A 20,578-nucleotide genomic window follows, 5' to 3' on the forward strand; every position below is an offset into this window, starting at 1 on the left:
TACATGTTTCTTTCGTTCCACAACCTTTAATTCTTTTTCAGTGTTGCAGAATTAACTGGACAGGGTTCTTAATCTTGTCTCTACAAAGAACTTGTTGTAATTGCAATGAATGCTTTCATTTTGCTGGTGCCTGAAATAAGATTTGCAGGGGAAGGAGGGGTATGAGTTGATGCTAGTCCCATCATTAATGACATTCTTGCAGGGATTGTACTGATGGGAGTAAAAACCCCAAAGCTTTTATATAATAATGAGCATGTGTCTGCACGTGAGCTACTCCTTTAAGAAGCCTTGGGCTAGTGGAAGAAGAGTGATCCAGGGAAAAGGCAGCCCCACGGCTATAACAGAGGACAGAGGTTAAATCTGCTGGCATTTTTATGGTCACTGCATAAGTATGGTCACTGCATACCCTCTCCCTGAAGGCTTCACTGAACTAGAAGTGTTTGCCATCGGCACTGCCCTACTGGTAGAAGGTAAGCTTGGTTTAGGACCTCAGCTAAAAAAAAAAAAGATTTTTGCCTCTATTATTCCTGGTGTGGCAGCAGTGGGGGGGGAATTGAAGCAAGCAGCAGCATTTGTGGTATGCTGACCCAGACCTTTGGTGGTTACTGCGGCTACAGCACCAGTTCCTCTGGTGGGCTGTGAGCTGTTGGCAGTGAAGATCTGCTCCGCATCCAGAGCTGCCCTGTGGCAGGGAAGGACTTGTTACTTAGCTTTCTTATCGAGAATTTGGGATGCAAGAATTTGCTGACAACTTTTAAAGGCAATTTCAGCTTCCCCAGGGAAGGATGTTGAAATGACTCATGATCCTTCAATAAAACCAGGCTGCTTGTTTTGTTGGCTGTGATGGCCATTTTATAATCAAAGATGATAGATCCAAAATAGCTTGTTAACTGTTAGCATACATCCAAATTGCATTGCTAGCACTGAAATTAATGGCTGCTGGGTAAAAGTAACAAACTGAAGTACAGGCGCATGAGGTTCAAAAGCTTTTACAGCATTAAGAAATAAAATTTGAGGTAGGAGACAGTCTTCATTTAATTTAGCCAGCACAGGCTTTTCTTAATAAGTGCCACTTTGTTGTGAGACAAACAAAATTGGGAATTTGTATGTACTGCGCTAGGGAAGGACATGCTAGTAGCCAGGAATACATCGGTGTCAGTCACTGGCCTCCCTTCTGAGCTGCATCCCAGTCAGGGCCTGGGCCTCATCCCTGTATCCCTGCACTGCCCAGCTGGGGTGCAGGGATCATGGGGCTGAACAGCAGAAGAGAAGGAGCAAGAAGCACTAGCAGAAGGGGGTAAATGCTCACCAGCTCACCCCATGGATTTGGAGCACAGGAGAAGGAAGGATGCTCGCCCTCTCCTTGCAGACGAGCTCAGCTGGGACGCAGCATCACATCTGCCTGCAAAGGAAACCTGCAACAGCAGTGCCAGAAACTCTTCCTTAAAAGAGGGAGAGAGAAGAAGAAGCTTCTACTCCTGGCCCAGGGGCCAGCTGCTGCCTAAACAGAGAGCTCAGGGCTAAACCTGGCCAGCAGCCATCAAGCCATCTGCAGGGCCTGGCGGTTCCCAGTGTGAACTTGCCCTTCAGTACTGAGGAGCGGGAAGCAGCAGAACAAGGACTCTGGCATGTGCTGGTGGAGGCGCGCAGCTGGGCTCCTGCTGGGGAACGGCCGGTGCTGGTCCCACAGCCCTGCTGGCCCTCACCTGCCCACCCACGGGCTGGAGGCCCGCACCTATTGAAGCCCAGGCTCAGTACCTGCTGGCAACCTTCACTTACAGCTAGGAATGGCCCAGCACATTTACATTTTAGTAAGCACTAGGGGCAATCTGACTGCTTGGTATTTTCTGTAGGGTTTTAGGCTGAACATGCTCGATGGATTGCCAGTAATCTTTGCTATCTGACTTAGAAGATCAAACCAGATAATTAAAGATTAATTCACCTTCTCAGAGACTCTGAGAGAAAAGCAATGAAGGTCTCCTTTTTTTTTTTTTCTTTCCTTTTTTTTTTTTTTTTTTTTCCCTGCAGCTTGTGAGTGCAGTTTGCAAAAAAGTGCTGGGGAAGAGGAAAACTTTGCATTCACTTTTACTAACCATAAAAGTGTCAAACATTGGCTGTTTTAAAATTAAAACTCAAAGCTATAAGTTAGTTAGTTCTCTATTTGTACACTCCTGCTAGCCTTTAAGAAAGCAGAGTGCGCTAAAGCCTGGAACTTCAAAAAGAGGGGAAGAGAGAGAAAAAAAACTAATATAGTAATAACTTTTCAGCTTTTCTCTAAATATGGCCACAACATACCTCTCCTAAAGGCCTGACAGCACTGGGGAGAGTTGGCAGCAGTTTTACCCTGCAGGTGGGAGGTAAGCTGGCAGGGAAGGGATGAGAACAGCTGACCTCAAATGGCTCCAAATATTTCTCCTGGAAATATTTTGTTATTTGTTGTGTAATGAAAGACACACATCAGCTGTTACTATGGTTATGCCATCAGCCATTAACGTAATTAAAGTAGGAGCAGAATTTCTGACTATACAAAATTATCCATCTTATGTAACTACAGAATTAAGACAATGAGAGCAAGTAACAACAGTGCTTTACAGAATTAGGGGATATGGATTTTTTCTGCACTACATCATTTCTTCTTCCAAGAAGACCACAAAGAAAAAGACATACTGCCTGTCATCAAACTGAGACTTAGAGATGGGATGTTGAGTCAGAGCCTCATCAGAGCCATAATAATTCAGGTCATCTTGAAAAGGACATCAAAGGACAAAGCTTGAGTTTAAAGCAGTGAAGGATGGGGTTCAGGGTGGAACAGCTCTGAGTGAATAGCTGGGGTTGCTTGAATGCTCCTCTCTGACAACTAGCATTAACTTATTTTTTTTTAAATCTATCAGGGACTGCTTTTATAATTAGATTATTCCTTCCCTTTCCATGTATATTCCTTATTCCTTTCCATGTATAGTCTATTGACGAAGGGCAGTAATAAGATTGAGCTGGTGTGATTCAAGCTCTGTCTAGGTTAACCTTAGGCAGAAGCCCAAAGGGAGGCAGGCTGACTGTAAGATGGCTGAGGGATTTCTGTGCTTAAACACAAAAGCGTGTTACAACCGATATTAAACACGACCCATTTCTCTCCCATAAACAGGCCCGCAGACATGTGTGCCGGCAGCGTGTGCTGTCTGTGGGCCCCCCTGAAGCTGCCTCTGCAGCTCCCTCACTCTGACCCAGGGGTCCTTGAACAGAGCCTGGCAGTCAGGTTTCTCCATTAACACAAAATGCAGAAGTACAAATAAAATTAAACCATTTCTGCTCTGCATGAGTGGCCACATCCCTGATGCAGTTTGAAGCATTGGTTTCAGCTGGCACCTATGACTGCTCTCCTGAAAGTCTTCGTAACTTGCGTGCAGACTGTGAGCACCACAGCTATATTTCCTGTGCATAAGTGTTCACGGTAATTATTGTTCTCATTAAAGAAAACAGCAGCAGCATTGTAGATATTTTCCATTTCCAGTTGAATCATGCCATGCACTTCTGTTTTTCAGCCCTGCTTGGTTTCTGTCTGAATGGGTTGACAATTATTTCATTCCGGAAAATCAAAGAGCTCCGAACACCCAGCAATCTGCTGGTTCTCAGCATTGCCCTGGCTGACTGCGGGATTTGCATCAATGCATTCATCGCTGCCTTTTCCAGCTTCCTAAGGTATGCATTTTTTATTTTTTTTTCCTAAAGGATGCTCAGAAGAACCACAGAAAATTTGCAGCTTAGCCATTTAACCAGAGAGCTTTACTAGTAGTTACAGTAGAAAGTAGTTGACTAATGCAGTAGTTGTACATTTACATGACTAAACCTCCAGACTGACCCCAAGTTTATCTGCAAGCCTTTCAGGTTTTTTAATGAACTTTCCCATTAAGGCTCTTATTTTAGAAGTTTGTGGAAAAGAAAAATGCAGATCTGTGCAGGGAGTTCAATTCAGTTATGACACATTTTATTTTCCACACTTTCTCACGTCAGTCATTTAATTAGAGGGCAGAACCAATATCAAGCATTTCAGTGCGTAATTACAACACACAAATCATAAGCAAACTGTATTAGAAACATACACCCTATAAACCAGATGATGAATAGTTCCACTTAACTAGCATATTTTTAAACTCTGGAAATACCTGTAATAGAGAACACAAAAACATTTCAAGAATTGTGACAATTTACTTGCCTTTTAATGGATATGAAAACATTTTTGCCAATTAACAAGTCAACAATACACTTCAGTGAGGCCTTATTCAAAGCTGGTTTACCGCGTGTACAGCTTGTTCTCCTTTCAGGCACTTAAGTCACTCTAAAGTTAGTGAAGATACCTTTCCTGAACTGAAGCTGAAAAGCTGAGGTCAGTACATCAAAGTGAGCTTGGTTTTAACCCTTCCAGGCCCTTTTTTAAAAAAATGGGAGCAGAAGTTTCCCAGTCTCCAAAGAAGTCAGCTATCTCCTTTTCAAAGGGACTTGCAGAGGTAATCTCCAAATGAATTATGCCGGTGTTGTATAAGACGTGAGAAAAGAGATTGCTGAAGATTTCCAACTCACTGACAGCTTTATAAGCATAAGAGTCAGGTTAGATGAAGGCAGAGAGAAAAAAAGCTATGAGTGACCAGGATATTGAAGGTACACGCCAGCAGATGCCTGCTATGTGAGACCACCTCGTGTTCCTTTTCATTCTATGTCTGCAAAAATATGTGGAGGCCTCAGACTTGCTATCTGGAGTGGTTTTAATTGTTGTGAGCTTTTCTTCTGTGTCGAGCGGTGAGCACTTACCTTCACATGTTGACCAGTTGGCTACTCCCCCAGGGGCAAATTTTGCAGATATGGATAACTGGATAAAATGTAACTTCCAAATGTAAAGCAAATAGCTTTCCAACACATAAATGCAGGGTCATAGTTTCTTCTCCACATTTAGAGTAAAAATAGCTGTGGTAGTATATCAGGCACTGCAGAAAGATAAATATTGGCAGACACCTAAAACTGACCTCGGTAACGTCCTTCACAACGTTTCTCAGACTTGGAAAGCACGTGCACCGGCTATCAGTTTTCCCCTCTCCACTAATGCAATTTCCAAATATGCCTTTGTTCATTTCTGTAATTTTCTTAACAGGCTGCTTGTTTGTTGACAGGTACTGGCCCTACGGCTCTGACGGCTGTCAAATTCATGGATTCCAGGGCTTCTTGACAGCACTCGCCAGCATTAGCTCCAGTGCTGCCATTGCCTGGGACCGGTATCATCACTACTGTACAAGTAAGGGTTATCATTTACCTAGCATCCTTACCCACAGCATGTTAGATAGCAGCTTGTTTCGATTTTAGAGAATCCAAACAAGCAGATACTTATTTTCTGTGTATTTTATATGTATGTTTACATTTGCTCTCTCTAGTGTCTAAGATAAATAAACCCTCTCTCCAAGGGACGCGTTCCCATACACGGGGCACTAACCAACCACTTTCAGGAGATACTTGCTCTTCTAGATCACATCCAAATCCTGCCCCTCTTGCCATGCTTTCACCTTTTCCATAAGTAATCAGTAGGGTATCCTAAACAAAATCCAACACCTCATGCTGAAGAAAAACCTATGCACGTTGGGCCTCCATCCAACATCCTGCTGCGTACCAGCCAGAGCTCTGTGCCCACACATAGGTTACTAATCACAGATAATTTTGGTGTAGCCACAGAGCTGCCCCTGCAGATTCAGCAGCTGGAACAGAGCCCACAGCGAAGCACTTCTACAGAGGAACGAAGGGGCACACAGAGCGCAGTAGCCCCACTGAGCAACACACAGGCACTTTGGGGCACGAGCTGTTCTGGGGGCTTTGCTATATTCCAGGCCCCCTTGCAGAGGCTGAAACTCAGTACATCCGTTCCTAAGCAAAGAACGAATTACCTGCAAATTTCAATAAAAGTGGCAGAGATATTTTTAAGTACTGATAACAGAAGGGAGATATTATTTTTCTTCTGTTAGTGAAGGATGTTTTTTGTTTTTCTTAACAATTCAGTTGTTAACTAGCTCTGATGCCCTAGCTGCAGTTAATGGAAATCTAATATTACACTGTGAGGCTGACACAGGAAAATAAATTTGCCTTTTTTTGTGGACTTATGAAAACATCATTTTGAGTTAGGTGAAAAATAGGGATTTACAGGAATGTCAAATATATGGATTTATGGAGATAGCCAGGCACTGTCTTGTGTCACAAAGCTATCTCCCAACTGTGGCAGTACTGGATTTGTGTTACTTTCATGTAACACAAGTGGAAATTTCGGCTGAATTAGGGTGCTGAGCTGCAACTGGCAGCTTTCACATTTTCTGCTACTGCTTGATCCTTTCCAGAGGACTGAGAAGCCTGGAGCACCCCACCTGACCACACCATTCCTGAAGCCATTGTGTTCCTTTGGCAGTGCTGAAACACAAATGCAGTTCTCCTTTTCTTGTGCTAGTGCACAAGATGCTCAGACTACTTCACAGAATATTTCCTAAATAAAAGTGTAAAAGTTGGCCAGGAAATAAGCTGCTGAGCTGCAGTGCTTCAATACCATCCACCTTTAGTATTCATGCAGCCTTTAAGGCATGGCCTCCATATTTAATTAAAGCAGTGAGTGGTAAAACACACCCAGAACTCACAGCAAACATGTTTTATCTGATAATCGCAGAGGTCAGAGAGGTTGCCAACTTCTTGTTCTGCAATTTTTGTCAAGAACTCAGCTCAGGCAAGGAAATGGCTTTTCTTCATGTCCAGACAAAGGCCCCAAATAACGCAGCCGGTAAGCTACATCCATACCAACACCCTTTGGACACTGAAATATGTTTGGAGCTAGAACAATAGCATCTGTATTGTATAAGAGAGCGAGCCTGAAAAATAAGCATGTTTTTGGAGACATTTTACTCTCCGCAACATTGCCTTTAATGCTTTTGTGTCACGCATTCCTCCAGCCAAGAGCAGAGTACATTAAGAGCACAGGCAGACACATCCTGAGGGCACAAACTTCTTCACTTTGCTCAAATTGTTATTTACTGCAGACCAAACATAGCTGCTATTACTGGATGATTTGAACAAAAAAGGCAAAACAAGAACAGGTGGTTTCAAATCTCATGCTCTGTGGCTATTCCAGTAAACCCGTCCAGTTCCCAGTTCCAACCGGCACACGCTGGTTGTGAGAAAGATAAAATCACATTGCATAGATCTGATATACCAAGCCTGCAGGCTATACCATCTTCTCGATCCATACATGAAACTCTTGTTGACACTGGTGTGAGCAGCGTGCCTATACAGAAGACACAAAACCTCTTTTCCGGAAAAAACAAAGCTATCAATCTTTTACCTTCATTCTGGGAACTGTTTCTCTTCTCACACTCACTTACATCATCCCTAATGTTTTTATTATGTCCTAAGAGTTTCCAAGAAAGCCTCTGTTGTGGCATTCCTCAGCCTGACACTCAAATATCAAAAATCCATATTTCTGAGGAAGAATGAGCTGATGAGAATGTGAGAGATTACTATGATGATGAGGAAAAAAAAAGAAAAAAAAAAAGGACTTTTCAACCATTCTGGATTCTTATAACATAAATCTGCTCACCAATGTCCAGAAATTTAACCAAGTTTTTTTTAATTTGGAAGGTGGTACAATTTGGTGCATTAATTTGGAAGTCAGTGACAGACCATGGGGTCTATTGATAACCACATGCTCATTCATCAGAAACCAGGTTGGTATCAATTGCAACATGTAAGAAAACAACATGATCATCAGATATGACAGAGAAGTTAGAGTTTCGAGACATTTGGAAATGTCCTCTCTCCTCCTAGGCAACAATGCTGGGCAACTCTCTTTTCATCCCCTAAAGGGGGCTTTGGTTTAAAAGGGCTATTTATTAAGTTAAAATATTAGATACATATAACATATTAAGAAATCTTATTTTAATATCCAACCAATACAGAGAAAACAGCTAAAAATTGGATGTAATCCCATTTGGGTTCTCTCACACCAAAGTATGTTCATAACCAGAACAGCAGCATCTGCATTTTATAAGACAGGTAGCCTGAAAGCAGGCCCGTCCTTTTTCCAAGTTACTGGTCAAGCAAATAATTTTCTTCTAAAGGACTATGAGATACTACTTTCACAGCAAGGAGGACTACAAAAATCTCTGAAGATTTAATTAATGTAGGCAATTAAAGGGAAAAGTCAGGGCAGTTTGAAGGGTTTGAACTTTAGTCATGTCTCTGGTGAAGCCGTTTCAGTCCGGCACAGAGTTTGTTTGGCAATAGAGCAGCAGCTGAGTCAGCAAGTTGGAGGGGGTGGGAAGGATCCCAGGCAGTTTCTTCCTTTCATTGCCACTGCAAATGGTTGCAGTTTTCACAGAATTTCACAGAATTTTCTAGGTTGGAAGAGACCTCAAGATCATCGAGTCCAACCTCTGACCTAACGCTAACAGTCCCCACTAAACCATTTCCCTAAGCTCTACATCTAAACGTCTTTTGAAGACTTCCAGGGATGGTGACTCCACCACTTCCCTGGGCAGCCTGTTCCAGTGCCTCACAACCCTTTCAGTGAAGAAGTTCTTCCTAACATCTAACCTAAAACTCCCCTGGCTCAACTTAAGCCCATTCCCCCTCGTCCTGTCACCAGGCACGTGGGAGAACAGGCCAACCCCCACCTCGCTACAGCCTCCCTTGAGGTACCCATAGAGAGCGATAAGGTCGCCCCTGAGCCTCCTCTTCTCCAGGCTGAACAAGCCCAGCTCCCTCAGCCGCTCCTCGTAGGACTTTAAAAGGAAAGAAAAGAAAAAAAATCTTGACAATTTTACATTTGCATTTTAGAATTAGGGGGAAATGGAAAAACTGAAGTGGTTTAAGTCAGTACTTTTTTCAATATTACAAAAGAAAAGACAAGAGGGATTTTGCAGCAGCATGCAATTACAAGAAGTAGGATTGCAGCAGGCTTTTATCTAATTCTGAACATCCAGAGAAATCTAGGTTGTGATAGCAAGTATTCAAAGATTAGCAAACTGTCATTTGCTTCAATTGCAGCTGTCAGCTCTGCTGGATTAGGAGCAAGCCCTTACCTCCTGTCACACTTGCTGCAGCCACCCTGTCACACTTTCTTCATCTAGACTTGCACCTGCATCAGTTTTGCCAGACAAAATGCCAGTGTTTATACTGGTCTTGCATTTTCACTGAAGCAGAAGATAACTGCCAAGACTGCTTTATAGTCATGGAGAATCACAGCCAAAAAAAAAAAAAAAAAAAAGTAAAAAAATCCCTTTACTAAGTTATTTTAAAGAGTTTTTTTTCTAATAATATGCACAAAAGAAGCCATTATGCAGTGCAGCTTGCTTATTCCTACAACAAATGAATACTTGTGAGCAACAGTTCCTGGCGCTTTTTGCAGTGCAGATGAAGTAGGTACCAACATCTGTCTCATTTATGATTGATAAATCTTTTCCTTCTAAGACTGTTTCAGATATTTTTGTCTTTGAGAAATTTCCCTGATTTTAAGGATACATGCCATGCTTGAAGTCTGGCACAAGCTGTATTGTTCTGGAATATTTCAGCTATTACAATGGAATCATTTGCAAGAACAAAGAAAAGGTTTTTTTTCCCCTCCATCTTAGAAAATCCTGTTGACCTTTTGTTTGAGAAATTCCTTTTGAACATCAGTCTGAAATCTAGTTGAAAGGTAGCCACTGTGTCAGAGATGTATTTTTTGCTCTTTCTGTGAAAATCAGCTTAATGTTTGGCCAATTTATAAATCTTCCAAAAATCTAAATTCATAAATGTCCCCACAGACTAGAGATGGAGAAATAGTTCATGATTATATCACTAAAGACCGGGCAGAATAATCAAAAGTGTTAAGGTTTGACGCTCTATCTAGCACTTTCTAAAATTTAAGCTTTTACCATTACAACTTTAGTAATCTTTTAACAATTCCGTTTTGTTTATAAGAGCACTTTCTGTTCCAAAGCAATCTTACAGAAAACATTTAAAACCCCCTGTTAATATTTCTCTGCACGGAAAAGAGAAACTTCCCTCTTGCTTTTCAAGGAGAGAAAGCCAAAGCACAAGAGCGATTAGCCTTAATGGGACCAGACTGCTAGCACTGAGCCCTAATTAAGAATTATATCTTTAAGCATATGCTGAACTCCATATATACACATTTAACTGAATTAGGATCTACATGCCTATTATGCTGAATTTTATCAGGCCACAAAAGGCATTTAAGGTAAAGCAATGGCCTGCTCTGTACAAGAGCAACCAGACTGCTCTCGACATGCTCTTGCTGCCGGCCCTCTCAGAAGCCATTTTTGCCATGTGAACCGAGTGCAGTAATTTCACCATTCTTGCTCTGCAAGTAGTAGTTCATAAGCTCCCAAGCAAAGCACACTCTAAAAAATTAAAACAATATTGAGGTTGTTTAATTGTATGTCCACACAGTTTTAGCTACCAAGACAGGACACAGCCAGCCTGAGTATGGGTATTTTAAAATATAGAAAAAATAAACACAGAAATCCTCTTCAAAGCCCCTCTTGATAGAAAATATTTAAAAGACATTTCAGAAAGAGACGTCACAACTTTCTTGTTGCCCACATGCACTCCGGCAGGGGGCACTTGGGGCCAGAGGAAAGACGTGGCACCCAGAGACTGAGCACCACGACCTATGCCAGAGGTGGCAGGAGCTGGTGGAGCAAGAGCTTCCCCTGTGATTCTGTGCAAGGTGGCAGCGGGGAAGGTAAAATTTCCACCAGGTACCCAGCACACGCATGCATGCAGCAGGATCATTCACCCTCTAGCGGTGTAGACACCCCCAAGCTGCCTTAAGTGCACCACCAACACTGTCCAAGCAGCCGAGGGCAAATTTTGTCAGTGCAAAGATCTTTTCCTTCAAAGCAGAGATCCCCAAGGTCCTGCCATGTGTTTAGAGCCCAGAGACACTGCAGTGCCTCAGTCAGGGCCCATCATATTTTGAGACGTTTGTGATAGTCCACAAAATGAAAGGATGGGGTGCAGAGAGAGCAAAGTTTCTGCTGCAAGATACAATGAAAAATAATTGCCATTAACTTTTTTATAGGACTTCTTGAGGGAAAAAATAATAATAATGTTCTGTTGCTGGTTTTTAAAGACTACCAAGAAGGCCTACCATTTACAAAATCGTATTCCCAAAACAATAAAGCTACTTTTGCAATGAACTTGGTTTAAAATACACTTGTTTTAGACCCAGGTTTCACTTTAGCTGCTCTTGATAATGCCTTTAAGAAAGTTGCTAGAACGTGTAAAGCACAAAACAAACCCGAGAGCTCATGTAATAAGCTGCATCCTGATTGAATTTCCAGTTACAACTGTGTAAAGCCAAGCTACGAGAACCATTATGTAGAACACAAATGGAAATGGAACTGAGATCAGTTACAACACTAACATGCTTGTTTGAATATACACCTAAGAAAGATGCAGTTCTGAATGAATGCCACATAATGCTACATTGCTTTGTTGGAGTGGGAGGCTAAGAATAATTACAAATTTCTCAAAAGTTTGACTCAAATGTCTAGTCCCCTAAATCAGAAGCTGTTCCTTTTTTAAACAGATGTGATCTGTAATCACATTATGTCAATATTACAAACCATGATTTGACCTTTACAGCCAAAGTGAATCTTCTATGTAGGAATCAAAAGACAGGTATTAATTGTTATTAATCATCAAAAATAATTATAAAAATGCTTAAATGACTAAAAACATCAATAGATTTTTACTAACTACCACATCAAAACAAAGTATTTAATAAAAAGGATTTTATTTTTTCCTTTCTATTTAAACTGCAACATGTATACCTTTCTTTCTCAGAACTAGTTTTGGAATGCTTGCACCCATTTTTCCAAGCTGATCTTTAATGCCATTCAAACCCCTCTTTTCCTTCAAGAACCTCTGGAGTTTATAAGTAGGTTATTAGACCCACTTATATGAGTAAGAACAGAGGTAGAATCACCATTCCTATAAAGGGGCATTTTCACTAAGACACCTACTTTATCATTCTTCCTTAAAACAAGCAAGGACAGCACAACCCAAAATAGCTGCTGTAGGGTTTGCAGTCCTTCCTGGGGCTGCCGCCTTATGAGCATCACCAGTCCTAAGCATGTGCAGCCCTCTCACCCACGTCCGATCAGGTGGCCGGGCTGATCCCCTGCTTCCACCTCGCCTCCAGGACCTCACCTTCCCAAGAAAGGTCAGAGCCAGTCTGAATCTTCCTGGCCTGCTGGCGTGATGCTGCTGTCAAGGGCAGAGGAGAAGATTGCTTCCCAGCCTCCGTGAAAATTGCATCATTACTTCTCTCTAATGGGAAACTTGATTAGAAAGGAGTAGTGGGCAAAGGCACTGTGCTCCTTGCTGGTACAGCTGGCGTCACGGGCTGTTCAGCCCAGGCACGATGATGGACGTCAGCCCCGATAACAAAATTATCCAGGCCTTTCTGCATGCAGGCAGCGTGCCTAACAAAATGTCCTGCTGCAGCAGGGAAGCCTGCCTGCCTCCTCCATGAAGAAATACTTCCTGTGTCCAAAGCTTCCAATCTTTCATTTCATTCATTGACCTATTCCAGTGGTACTTTATGGAACTAGACAAGATGGGCACAAGTGTTAATTTGTATTATGAAATTAGAAAAAAAAAATTACTGATGCTGAGCTTCTCATTTCCTGTTCCAGGCTAAGCAATGATCTTAAGGGCAAAGTAATTTCACCAGCAGTATTTTTAGAACAGGATCTGTTGTCAGGTTGAGCATGTACATTCACATATATATCGACAAGCAGCGTTTTTAGAACAGAGTACATTTAATATCCCAAAGGCTGGGACTCTGCCCCCGCCGCACAGAGCCGGGCAGCTTCACCCGGTGCCTTTATGCCAGGCATGCAGAGCTCCTTCCCAAGCCCTTTTCTTTCCTGCAGGAAGCAAGCTGCAGTGGAGCACAGCCATCTCCATGATGGTGTTCGCCTGGCTCTTTGCTGCCTTCTGGTCCATCATGCCCTTGCTGGGGTGGGGGGAGTATGGCTACGAGCCCCTCCGGACCTGCTGCACGCTGGACTACAGCAAAGGGGACAGGTAAGGGCTGGGGCAGGGCCCCCAGGGGGTGGTCTCAGGGCACAGCAGAGCCCAGCTGCCACCCAGCGCCGTGCTGGGACAAGGTGGGCACAACCCGAAGCTGCTTCCTCTCATGTGGCAGCACGCAGGGATGGCCAAAGGCAGCTTCCTCTGTGGGAGAAGCTGGCACTCGGGTATTTGCTACTCCCTTCCTCCTTAGTCATCTATAACCTGCACCTTTGGGGGTTTAGGACTTGCAGCTCTGCATGGCTCTTTTTATGCAGTCCAGGCCTGATGTCTGAGGAGGGGTGCTTGAGTTTGGAAATCAAGCACCTGCTGTGACTTTTTGCAATCCTGTCCATCCCACGTGCAACAGTACGGCCCACCTTCAGCAAATGCTGAACCTAAAGTGTGTTTATAAAATTGGTTTTGGCAATTTTAAAAATATAAGTGAATGAATAAGTAAACAGCAAGTTTATGGAGATGCGTTAGGGAGGAATTAACAAAGTTTTTTTCTTCCCTTCTAACCCTCTCCAGAAACTATATCACGTTCCTTTTCGCTCTGTCCATTTTCAATTTTGTAATCCCGGGCTTCATCATGCTGACAGCCTATCAGTCCATTCACCAGAAGTTCAAGAAAACTGGTCACCATAAGGTAAGAAAGCTTTCTCAGCCCCTGCAACTGCCTTACTAAAACAGAAATGCATCCAGAGGGGAGAAGGTCCTCAAAAACACAGCTTCATTCCCAGACGCTTTGGCTCAGCTCCTTCTGGGCTATTTAACTCCTTAGTGGTACTTCGAGTTGGGGGGTAGCACAGTAGGGCATGCGGCCTCCCAGAAAGCTCAAGGAAACCCCATCCTTAGAGATTTCTAGATTTGGCAGGAGACAACCACATCTCTCCTGCCCCAGTGCTGAGAAGAGCCCCCCTTGGAGGAGGCAGTCAGAGTAGTGACCCCAAAGGTTCGCCTCCATCAACAACAGCCCCATTCTGCTCACAAAATTAACACACGACATACAGAGTATGTGCTAATACCACACCAATATCTATCTAGAGAAACTCTGCTCAGAAAGGATCATTATTTGCTACAGGCTCTTAGCTTACGGCTGAGGAAGCCATGCAGAAGAAAACACAGATATGCTTTGTGGGGAGAAGGGCCTTCCTAAACGTGCCACGTTTACACTTGGCTGAGGAAATTCAGAAATCTTTATGAGCTGGAAACAAAGGAACTGCTCTGGTGTGGCAGGTTTATGGGAATGTAATGTGGTGATTATATGAGTTGTTTCTTTAGGTGCAGTCTGGGGTGCTACGCATGGCTGATGGGCACAGCCCAACCCCTGTACTTAGTAAGGGCTGTCAGTTCTCACTGGGGACATTATAACAGCAAAGAGACAGGCAGGCAGACTGGTTTGAAGTTGTCTGGAATATACACGTGCCCTCTACATATTTCTCCAACAAATGACAGTTTTCATTATTATAAGTTTTTAAGTTTCATTATTATAACTTTTTATGGGTGAGTTTTTGCAATGGTGTGATTTTTCTTATAATAATGCTGCAGTTGTGCAGCCTAGTTACGAGGCAGAATAGTTACGATGCAGAAAATGTAAGGCTGAAAATATCACCTCCCTATTCATCAATATTTGCACGATACTTAGGAACAGCTGGCCAATAACAGCATGGGTAAGGCCCTAGCATGAAGGGCACAGGAATCCTAATATGACACAGACTCCCTGACATCCATCTGGTGCACGGTGGCAGTGGCTTCATGTTTGTGTGTCTGCAAGACCCTCTAAAAAGTCAACAAAACATCATTCCTTTTTATCTGTTTATCTGTAAATTTACATGCTGCCCTCCCCCCCCCCAGCAGCAATAACTGCTTAGCACTACGCTGATTTAACTGAGCAACCATAAGGTGCTTTGTCACCTCGGCGCAGGAATGCCTGGCCTCCCCCAGTCCCCACCAGGGGCAGGGTTTGGGGGCTGGCTGCACAGACAGCCCTTGGCACGAAGGGACCTGTACTCACACACCTCCTACACTGGCAGCAAAGCAGCCACGATACCGCGTGTCCTGCTGGTGATGCTCTCCTGCTGCTGGACACAAGCCAGCAGGGTCTCACAGGGTCTGTCCCATCCACTTGTTGCAGTGTGTGGTTGTGAAACAAAAGAATGTGTTGCTCTTGTTTTCCAGTTTAACACCAGTTTACCATTGAAGACACTGGTCATTTGCTGGGGACCCTATTGCCTTTTATGCTTCTATGCAGCAGTTGAAAATGTGATGTTCATTTCACCAAAGTACCGAATGGTATGTCTATGCCACCCGAGGGAATTCAAATGGCATTCTTCTCACTTTCTTCTCTCCACTCCCAGGAAGCAATACTAACTTGAACACTAATAGTTTCACTTGTTAAAACATGTTACAAGTAGATTGTTTGCACAAAGCCTTCAATTAGTCTACCATTTCAAGGCAAAACAACTAAGCACAATGATATAATTGGCATTATAATTAGTGTTTTGATCAAACTACATTTTAGGAAGTTATTTTTTTTCCTTCATCAGATAGAGAACTGTTGCCTACACTTCTTCATGATTTGTAGAAGCTTTTTGTGTTCTTCCCAGAGTCAAATATCAGCTTAAAATTTTTAGTTTTGAAGAGACTTTTTAAAATATAATTCTTTTCTCTCCTAAGGGAAGCTGCAACTGATCGTTCTTAAGATTATGGTGCTTCCTTCCCCCCCCCCCCCTTTTCTTTCCTCCAAGTATTGACTCTGAGGCTGCCTCTGGGACTCACTAATATCACAAGGGACCTTTCAGCTTTCATTCATCAGTCCAGTTTCAGCTCACTAACCACATTGCTGTACTTCGAATCCCACATAAAACATATTAGCAATACTAGCCCATGTATCTGTCAGGTGTCTATGGCGTACCTTTTACTCCTCCTAAGCACACATGGGTATTCACTCTTGGCTGAAATCTCCTGGTTTCAGGCGATGCTGGCCTAACTTCTCTCTCCCAGAGACTGTCCTTTCCTGGGACAATGTCCTTCCATTTAGGTTAAGGGGCTCAAATTACCAAAATTACTTTTACCTCTCATCCCTCCAGGGGCAGCATCAGAGAAGGGTATTTGTCTGACAGATGGAAACTGAGCCTGGGATGAAATCAGCCCATCGGCTCCCCAGTACATTTCCTGTTAATAAATATCATGTCTCCTAACAGATCCCTGCCGTTATTGCCAAGACGGTGCCAATGGTGGATGCCTTTGTATATGCCCTGGGCAACGAGAACTACAGAGGAGGAATATGGCAGTTCCTCACAGGACAGAAGATTGAGAAAGCAGAGGTTGATAACAAAGCCAAATAACCCATTACAGCACTAAGCCAAATTGACGCAGGTACATCGCTGAGAGCAACATGGTAGAGGAACCCGTGTGCGTTCTGATATGTACATGCCAAGGTAGTTCCACATTGGAAATGCCGTGCATTGGCTACAGCAATGGAAGGAAGCCCCATGGATAACTGCCAAAACCATCACAAGCTGCTTGTCAAACAAGCTGCCTTAAGCCTGTGTTGGTTGCCATCAGTTCATTTTGTATGTCACTGCAAATAAACTGTATGCTGGAAAGTGCTTTTTTTTTTTCCCTGATAGAACAACATAAGAGCTCAGCAAATTAACTGAAGTAGGGTATTCATTTATCCAGTGAAGCCTCCCCAAATCAGTCTGTGCAGTTTGTCCGTATGGTAATGTCTGGATTACTAAAAGATTAAAGGAGTATCCAGAATTACACCACATCTGTTTAAATAGCTCATCCATGTGAACAATGCATTTTCAACGTACCCAAAACGGGATTTCCCAAATTTCCACAACAAATCTGCCATCCTAATTCCATCAAAACACTTCAGTGGGTATTTTACCCCAATAAAAAATATTAGCTTGGCTCCCATTCGGGTGAATTAGTGTGTGACATTCAGCTTAGTCACACAATAAACCCCATCATATTTTGCAGCTGCTGCTTACCAGGACAATCAACAAGCTCACAGTCCATCATTGAAGCATTCATATTTTTATCAGTCACTGAACAAAAACTAAAGGGAGATCTGGTCTCAGATTCTGTTCTAAAAATGTTCTAGGAATAAAAATTAACTTCACATCTGCTATTAAATTCCCCTGGGCTCTATATGAGTGAGAGCAATCATTGAGTCAGTTGTGACAAAGGAGTCTAAACAATTAAAAAGCCATTTATTTTACAATGATCGGAATTAATATATATTTAAACTATCAATAACATCCATTTTAAATGTTTGTATTTGCTCATGTTGCTCACATTGCATACAGGAAGGAAAGCTGTCAGTTGGCATTGCCTGTTACTGCAAGATTTGTCTTAGAACAACCCATTTGCAAAGAATATGTGCATGACAAAATGAGAGATTGTGTATAAAAAAGCCACACCTAATCAATTCTTACATGGATCATATGGTTCATTTCTGAATACCAACAGTGTAAGAGCTTTTGAAGCTAGCTAAAGAAAAAGCTGATCTGTCCCTGTCATGTTTTCCAACATATTGGATGGAAAGCCAGTTGTGTATGGGTTACAAAAGAGAAGGTGGTGCAATCCCAGAAGCTAAAAATCAATGGATAGAAGAAATGTTCCCCTCTTAGCTAAAGATAGGAAATAAATGTCATTTTGTTGCAAGTTACTAGCAGGATCCCATTCAGAGATGTGTTTTGGGACTTCTGAGGTTTAGTCTTGTCACAAACTACCTGACAGAGCAGAGAATAGTGTTGTGACAAAATTATTCAGAATAGTCACATCTTAAAATGCAAGTCTTAGCTGACAGCTTAAGCACACATAATATTAAGTAGATGACAATATTTGCACTGATAAGTGCAAAATAATGCGTACAGGCACAGAAGTTATTTTTAAGTATGTATCTATAGCATCTACAGACAGACTCTGAATCTGTGATTCAGAAAGAAACCATGGGGATGGTTTGGAAAGAGACCTGTACAGACCTTAAAATCATCAGTTCACTTGTCACTGTGACCCTATTGACAAATCCCAGCAGAACGCTAAGGACTGCCAAAAAGAAATAGAAAACAAAAGAGGACACATCCCCACACCACAGGAAAGCCACTATGCTCAGACTTATTTAATAAGATACATGGTTTGGGGCATTTTGGTTCGCAGAGGGTATAGAAAAGCTAGAAAAGTGCCCTGGGGATGATCAAACATGAGGAGGAGCTTCTACCTGATGGGTGAGATGGGGGAGAGGGCTGACTTAGGAGATGTAGCTGGTGAGAAGCTGACTCCTACCAAAGAGTAGAAGAAAGGAGGTTTTTCACAGATCAGTTATCATATAGACAATCTGACCCTCTCTCACAAAAAATAAATAAATAAAATAAAGAAAGTTTCCAGGAACTGGGCACCAAGCCAAAAATCCTCTTCTAGCTCTAATTAGTTCTCAACATTAAAATACCAGCATTAAGCAGAACTGGCTGACAATCACTAACAAGTGCACCAACAAGTGTGGTGTGCTTCTTTCAGGAAAGTGTCTGACAGCAAGCATTGAGAAGCCCAATACATTTCCAATTAATAACGCAGTTATCCCTACCACAGCCAGCCTTCACCAAAACAGCACTGGCCAGGTGCCCTCTGGCCCTGTGGTCACCCAGATCCTGCCAATAAGTAATTGCTGCCATCCCAAGAAAACCTGTCACAAAAAGGTCCCATAGCTCAAGTACCGTGTGCTGATGCATACAAAAATCCCATCATGTTTTCAACAACTGGAGAGCCCCAGATGGCTAGATACAGGATTTATATTATCCTAACCAAAGTACAGCCCAGGGGTCATACAAACCGTTCCCATACAAGTATCCAGCCTATCATCCAAAATAAAAACAGAAGAAAGAAAAAGAAAAGCATGACCCTTGGATGCATTCAGCAACTCAGTTTAAGCTAGAACAAGTAACTTGAATATTATTAATACCAGACCTGTCACTAAGAAATGAGAGTGGCCATACCCCACCCATTTTCAAAAAGAATTAGGTAGCACTTAGGTAGCTACTTAGGTAGCTACCACAGTCCTTTGTTGGGGATAGTTTGGAAATTTTTCCATGATCTCAACAAAAGAGGAAAGCATGCCTCTTCTTAGCATTCAATTATTTGGTTCAGTGTCCAACCACTCTTAACACAGTGGCCTGCAGCGTTACACCCAATATTACCAAACCGCCCTTCTATCCCTACTACTGACAGTCTAATTCTGCTAATTTTTCTCCTTTGTGTTAGAGAAGTGAATGTTTTGATACACTAATCAGAAACAGACTTCTAAAGAAGAAACAGAATGTATTTTTTCCTTCTTACTGCTAGACGCAAAACCAGCATAAATTCTTCGGGTTTTCTTTCAGCACAGAAACGCCTCACACTTTAGACAGCATCTCTTGCAGTCCTGTTTTCAAGGCCATTAAACGCCCACAACTCCAAATGAACTAACTGTGTCCTCAACAACACTGCAAATCAAGGTCTTGCTGACTCCACTTTCCTGTGCTGCCCACACCTACAAACACTCTACGAGTTAATAAAAGGGAGTTGAGGTTTTTGCAGTGCATGTTCTTCATGTGCTCTATATAGGTTCTGATGTGTATTTCCTAGCACCTCTCATACATCTGATTGGGGCATTACAAACAGGTTTAGGAATTGGGTCAGGTGAAGAATTTCCACTGTTCCCAGTCTACCATCATACTACTTTGAATTGCTTTAGCATGAAACAACAAAGTGAGCTGGTTTTGTCACGTGGAAGAAAAAGCATTGCCAAATCCCTAAGTAGGGATTGAAGGCAGTAACAATTGGTTTGGTTTAACCAATTGAGATGTGGAGACAAAATATGCAGTATAAGATTCTTAGGATAAGATGATGGCAAGTGTTACTCACAAGTTTCTGCTCATGTTTCACCCATAGGGATGGCTGAGTGGAGGCTCACACCCCTGCATGTGATACTGCGTCTGCATTTTGGAGTTAAAATCCAAAAATAATTGGTACCATCAGCACTGTATTCATTCTCACAGCTCAAGATGATTCATCAGAAGTTTATAATCGAGGTTCTGTATGAGCTACCATAGACAGGATAACCATAAGTAATCATAAGGTGCTTTGTTATGGAAACAGGCATTCCATTTTTTGTAGTGAAAAAGGGGTATGCAAGCTCCTGTTCCATCAAGATTAAGCAAAACAACTTCCTAAATGGTGAACACATCCATATATCTACCTTATACTAGTAAATTGCTGAACAACAATAAAAATAATCACCTGTGTATCATTAGAAGACAAAAGGATTCAGTAATAAAAGTTAAAAAGCACATTTTTATTGAACTCAGTAAGATACAAGTTTGAATGATTATGAATACAATTAAAATTGTACATGCAAGACAAGTTTGTTGTTTGTGGTTTTTTTTTATTGTTATTGTTGTGTTTGTTTTCAACACTTTAACAGCATTGAATT

At 42.3% G+C, this 20,578-nt stretch overlaps 1 protein-coding gene across 2 annotated transcripts; it reads left to right on the top strand.

The window, feature by feature from the left end:
- Positions 1-391: 391 nt before the first annotated feature.
- RGR (retinal G protein coupled receptor) lies at positions 392-20,105 on the top strand (the record flags this gene model as incomplete). 2 transcript variants are annotated; one of them, XM_082765275.1, is made up of 8 exons in its annotated part: positions 392-470; positions 3,540-3,696; positions 5,160-5,281; positions 12,957-13,110; positions 13,627-13,744; positions 15,277-15,390; positions 16,302-16,476; positions 20,038-20,105. In XM_082765275.1, 7 exons carry the CDS (start codon positions 392-394, stop codon positions 16,443-16,445), a joined length of 888 nt encoding a protein of 295 aa, XP_082621401.1. In that variant the 3' UTR covers positions 16,446-16,476; positions 20,038-20,105. The 2 variants fall into 2 exon arrangements, with proteins under 2 accessions (XP_082621401.1, XP_082621400.1); XM_082765274.1 differs by lacking the exon at positions 20,038-20,105 and having other exon boundaries at positions 16,302-16,633.
- Positions 20,106-20,578: the final 473 nt, after the last annotated feature.

The sequence above is a fragment of the Aythya marila genome, assembly GCF_965140915.1.
Source record: "Aythya marila genome assembly, chromosome: 7".
Lineage (NCBI taxonomy): Eukaryota > Metazoa > Chordata > Aves > Anseriformes > Anatidae > Aythya > Aythya marila.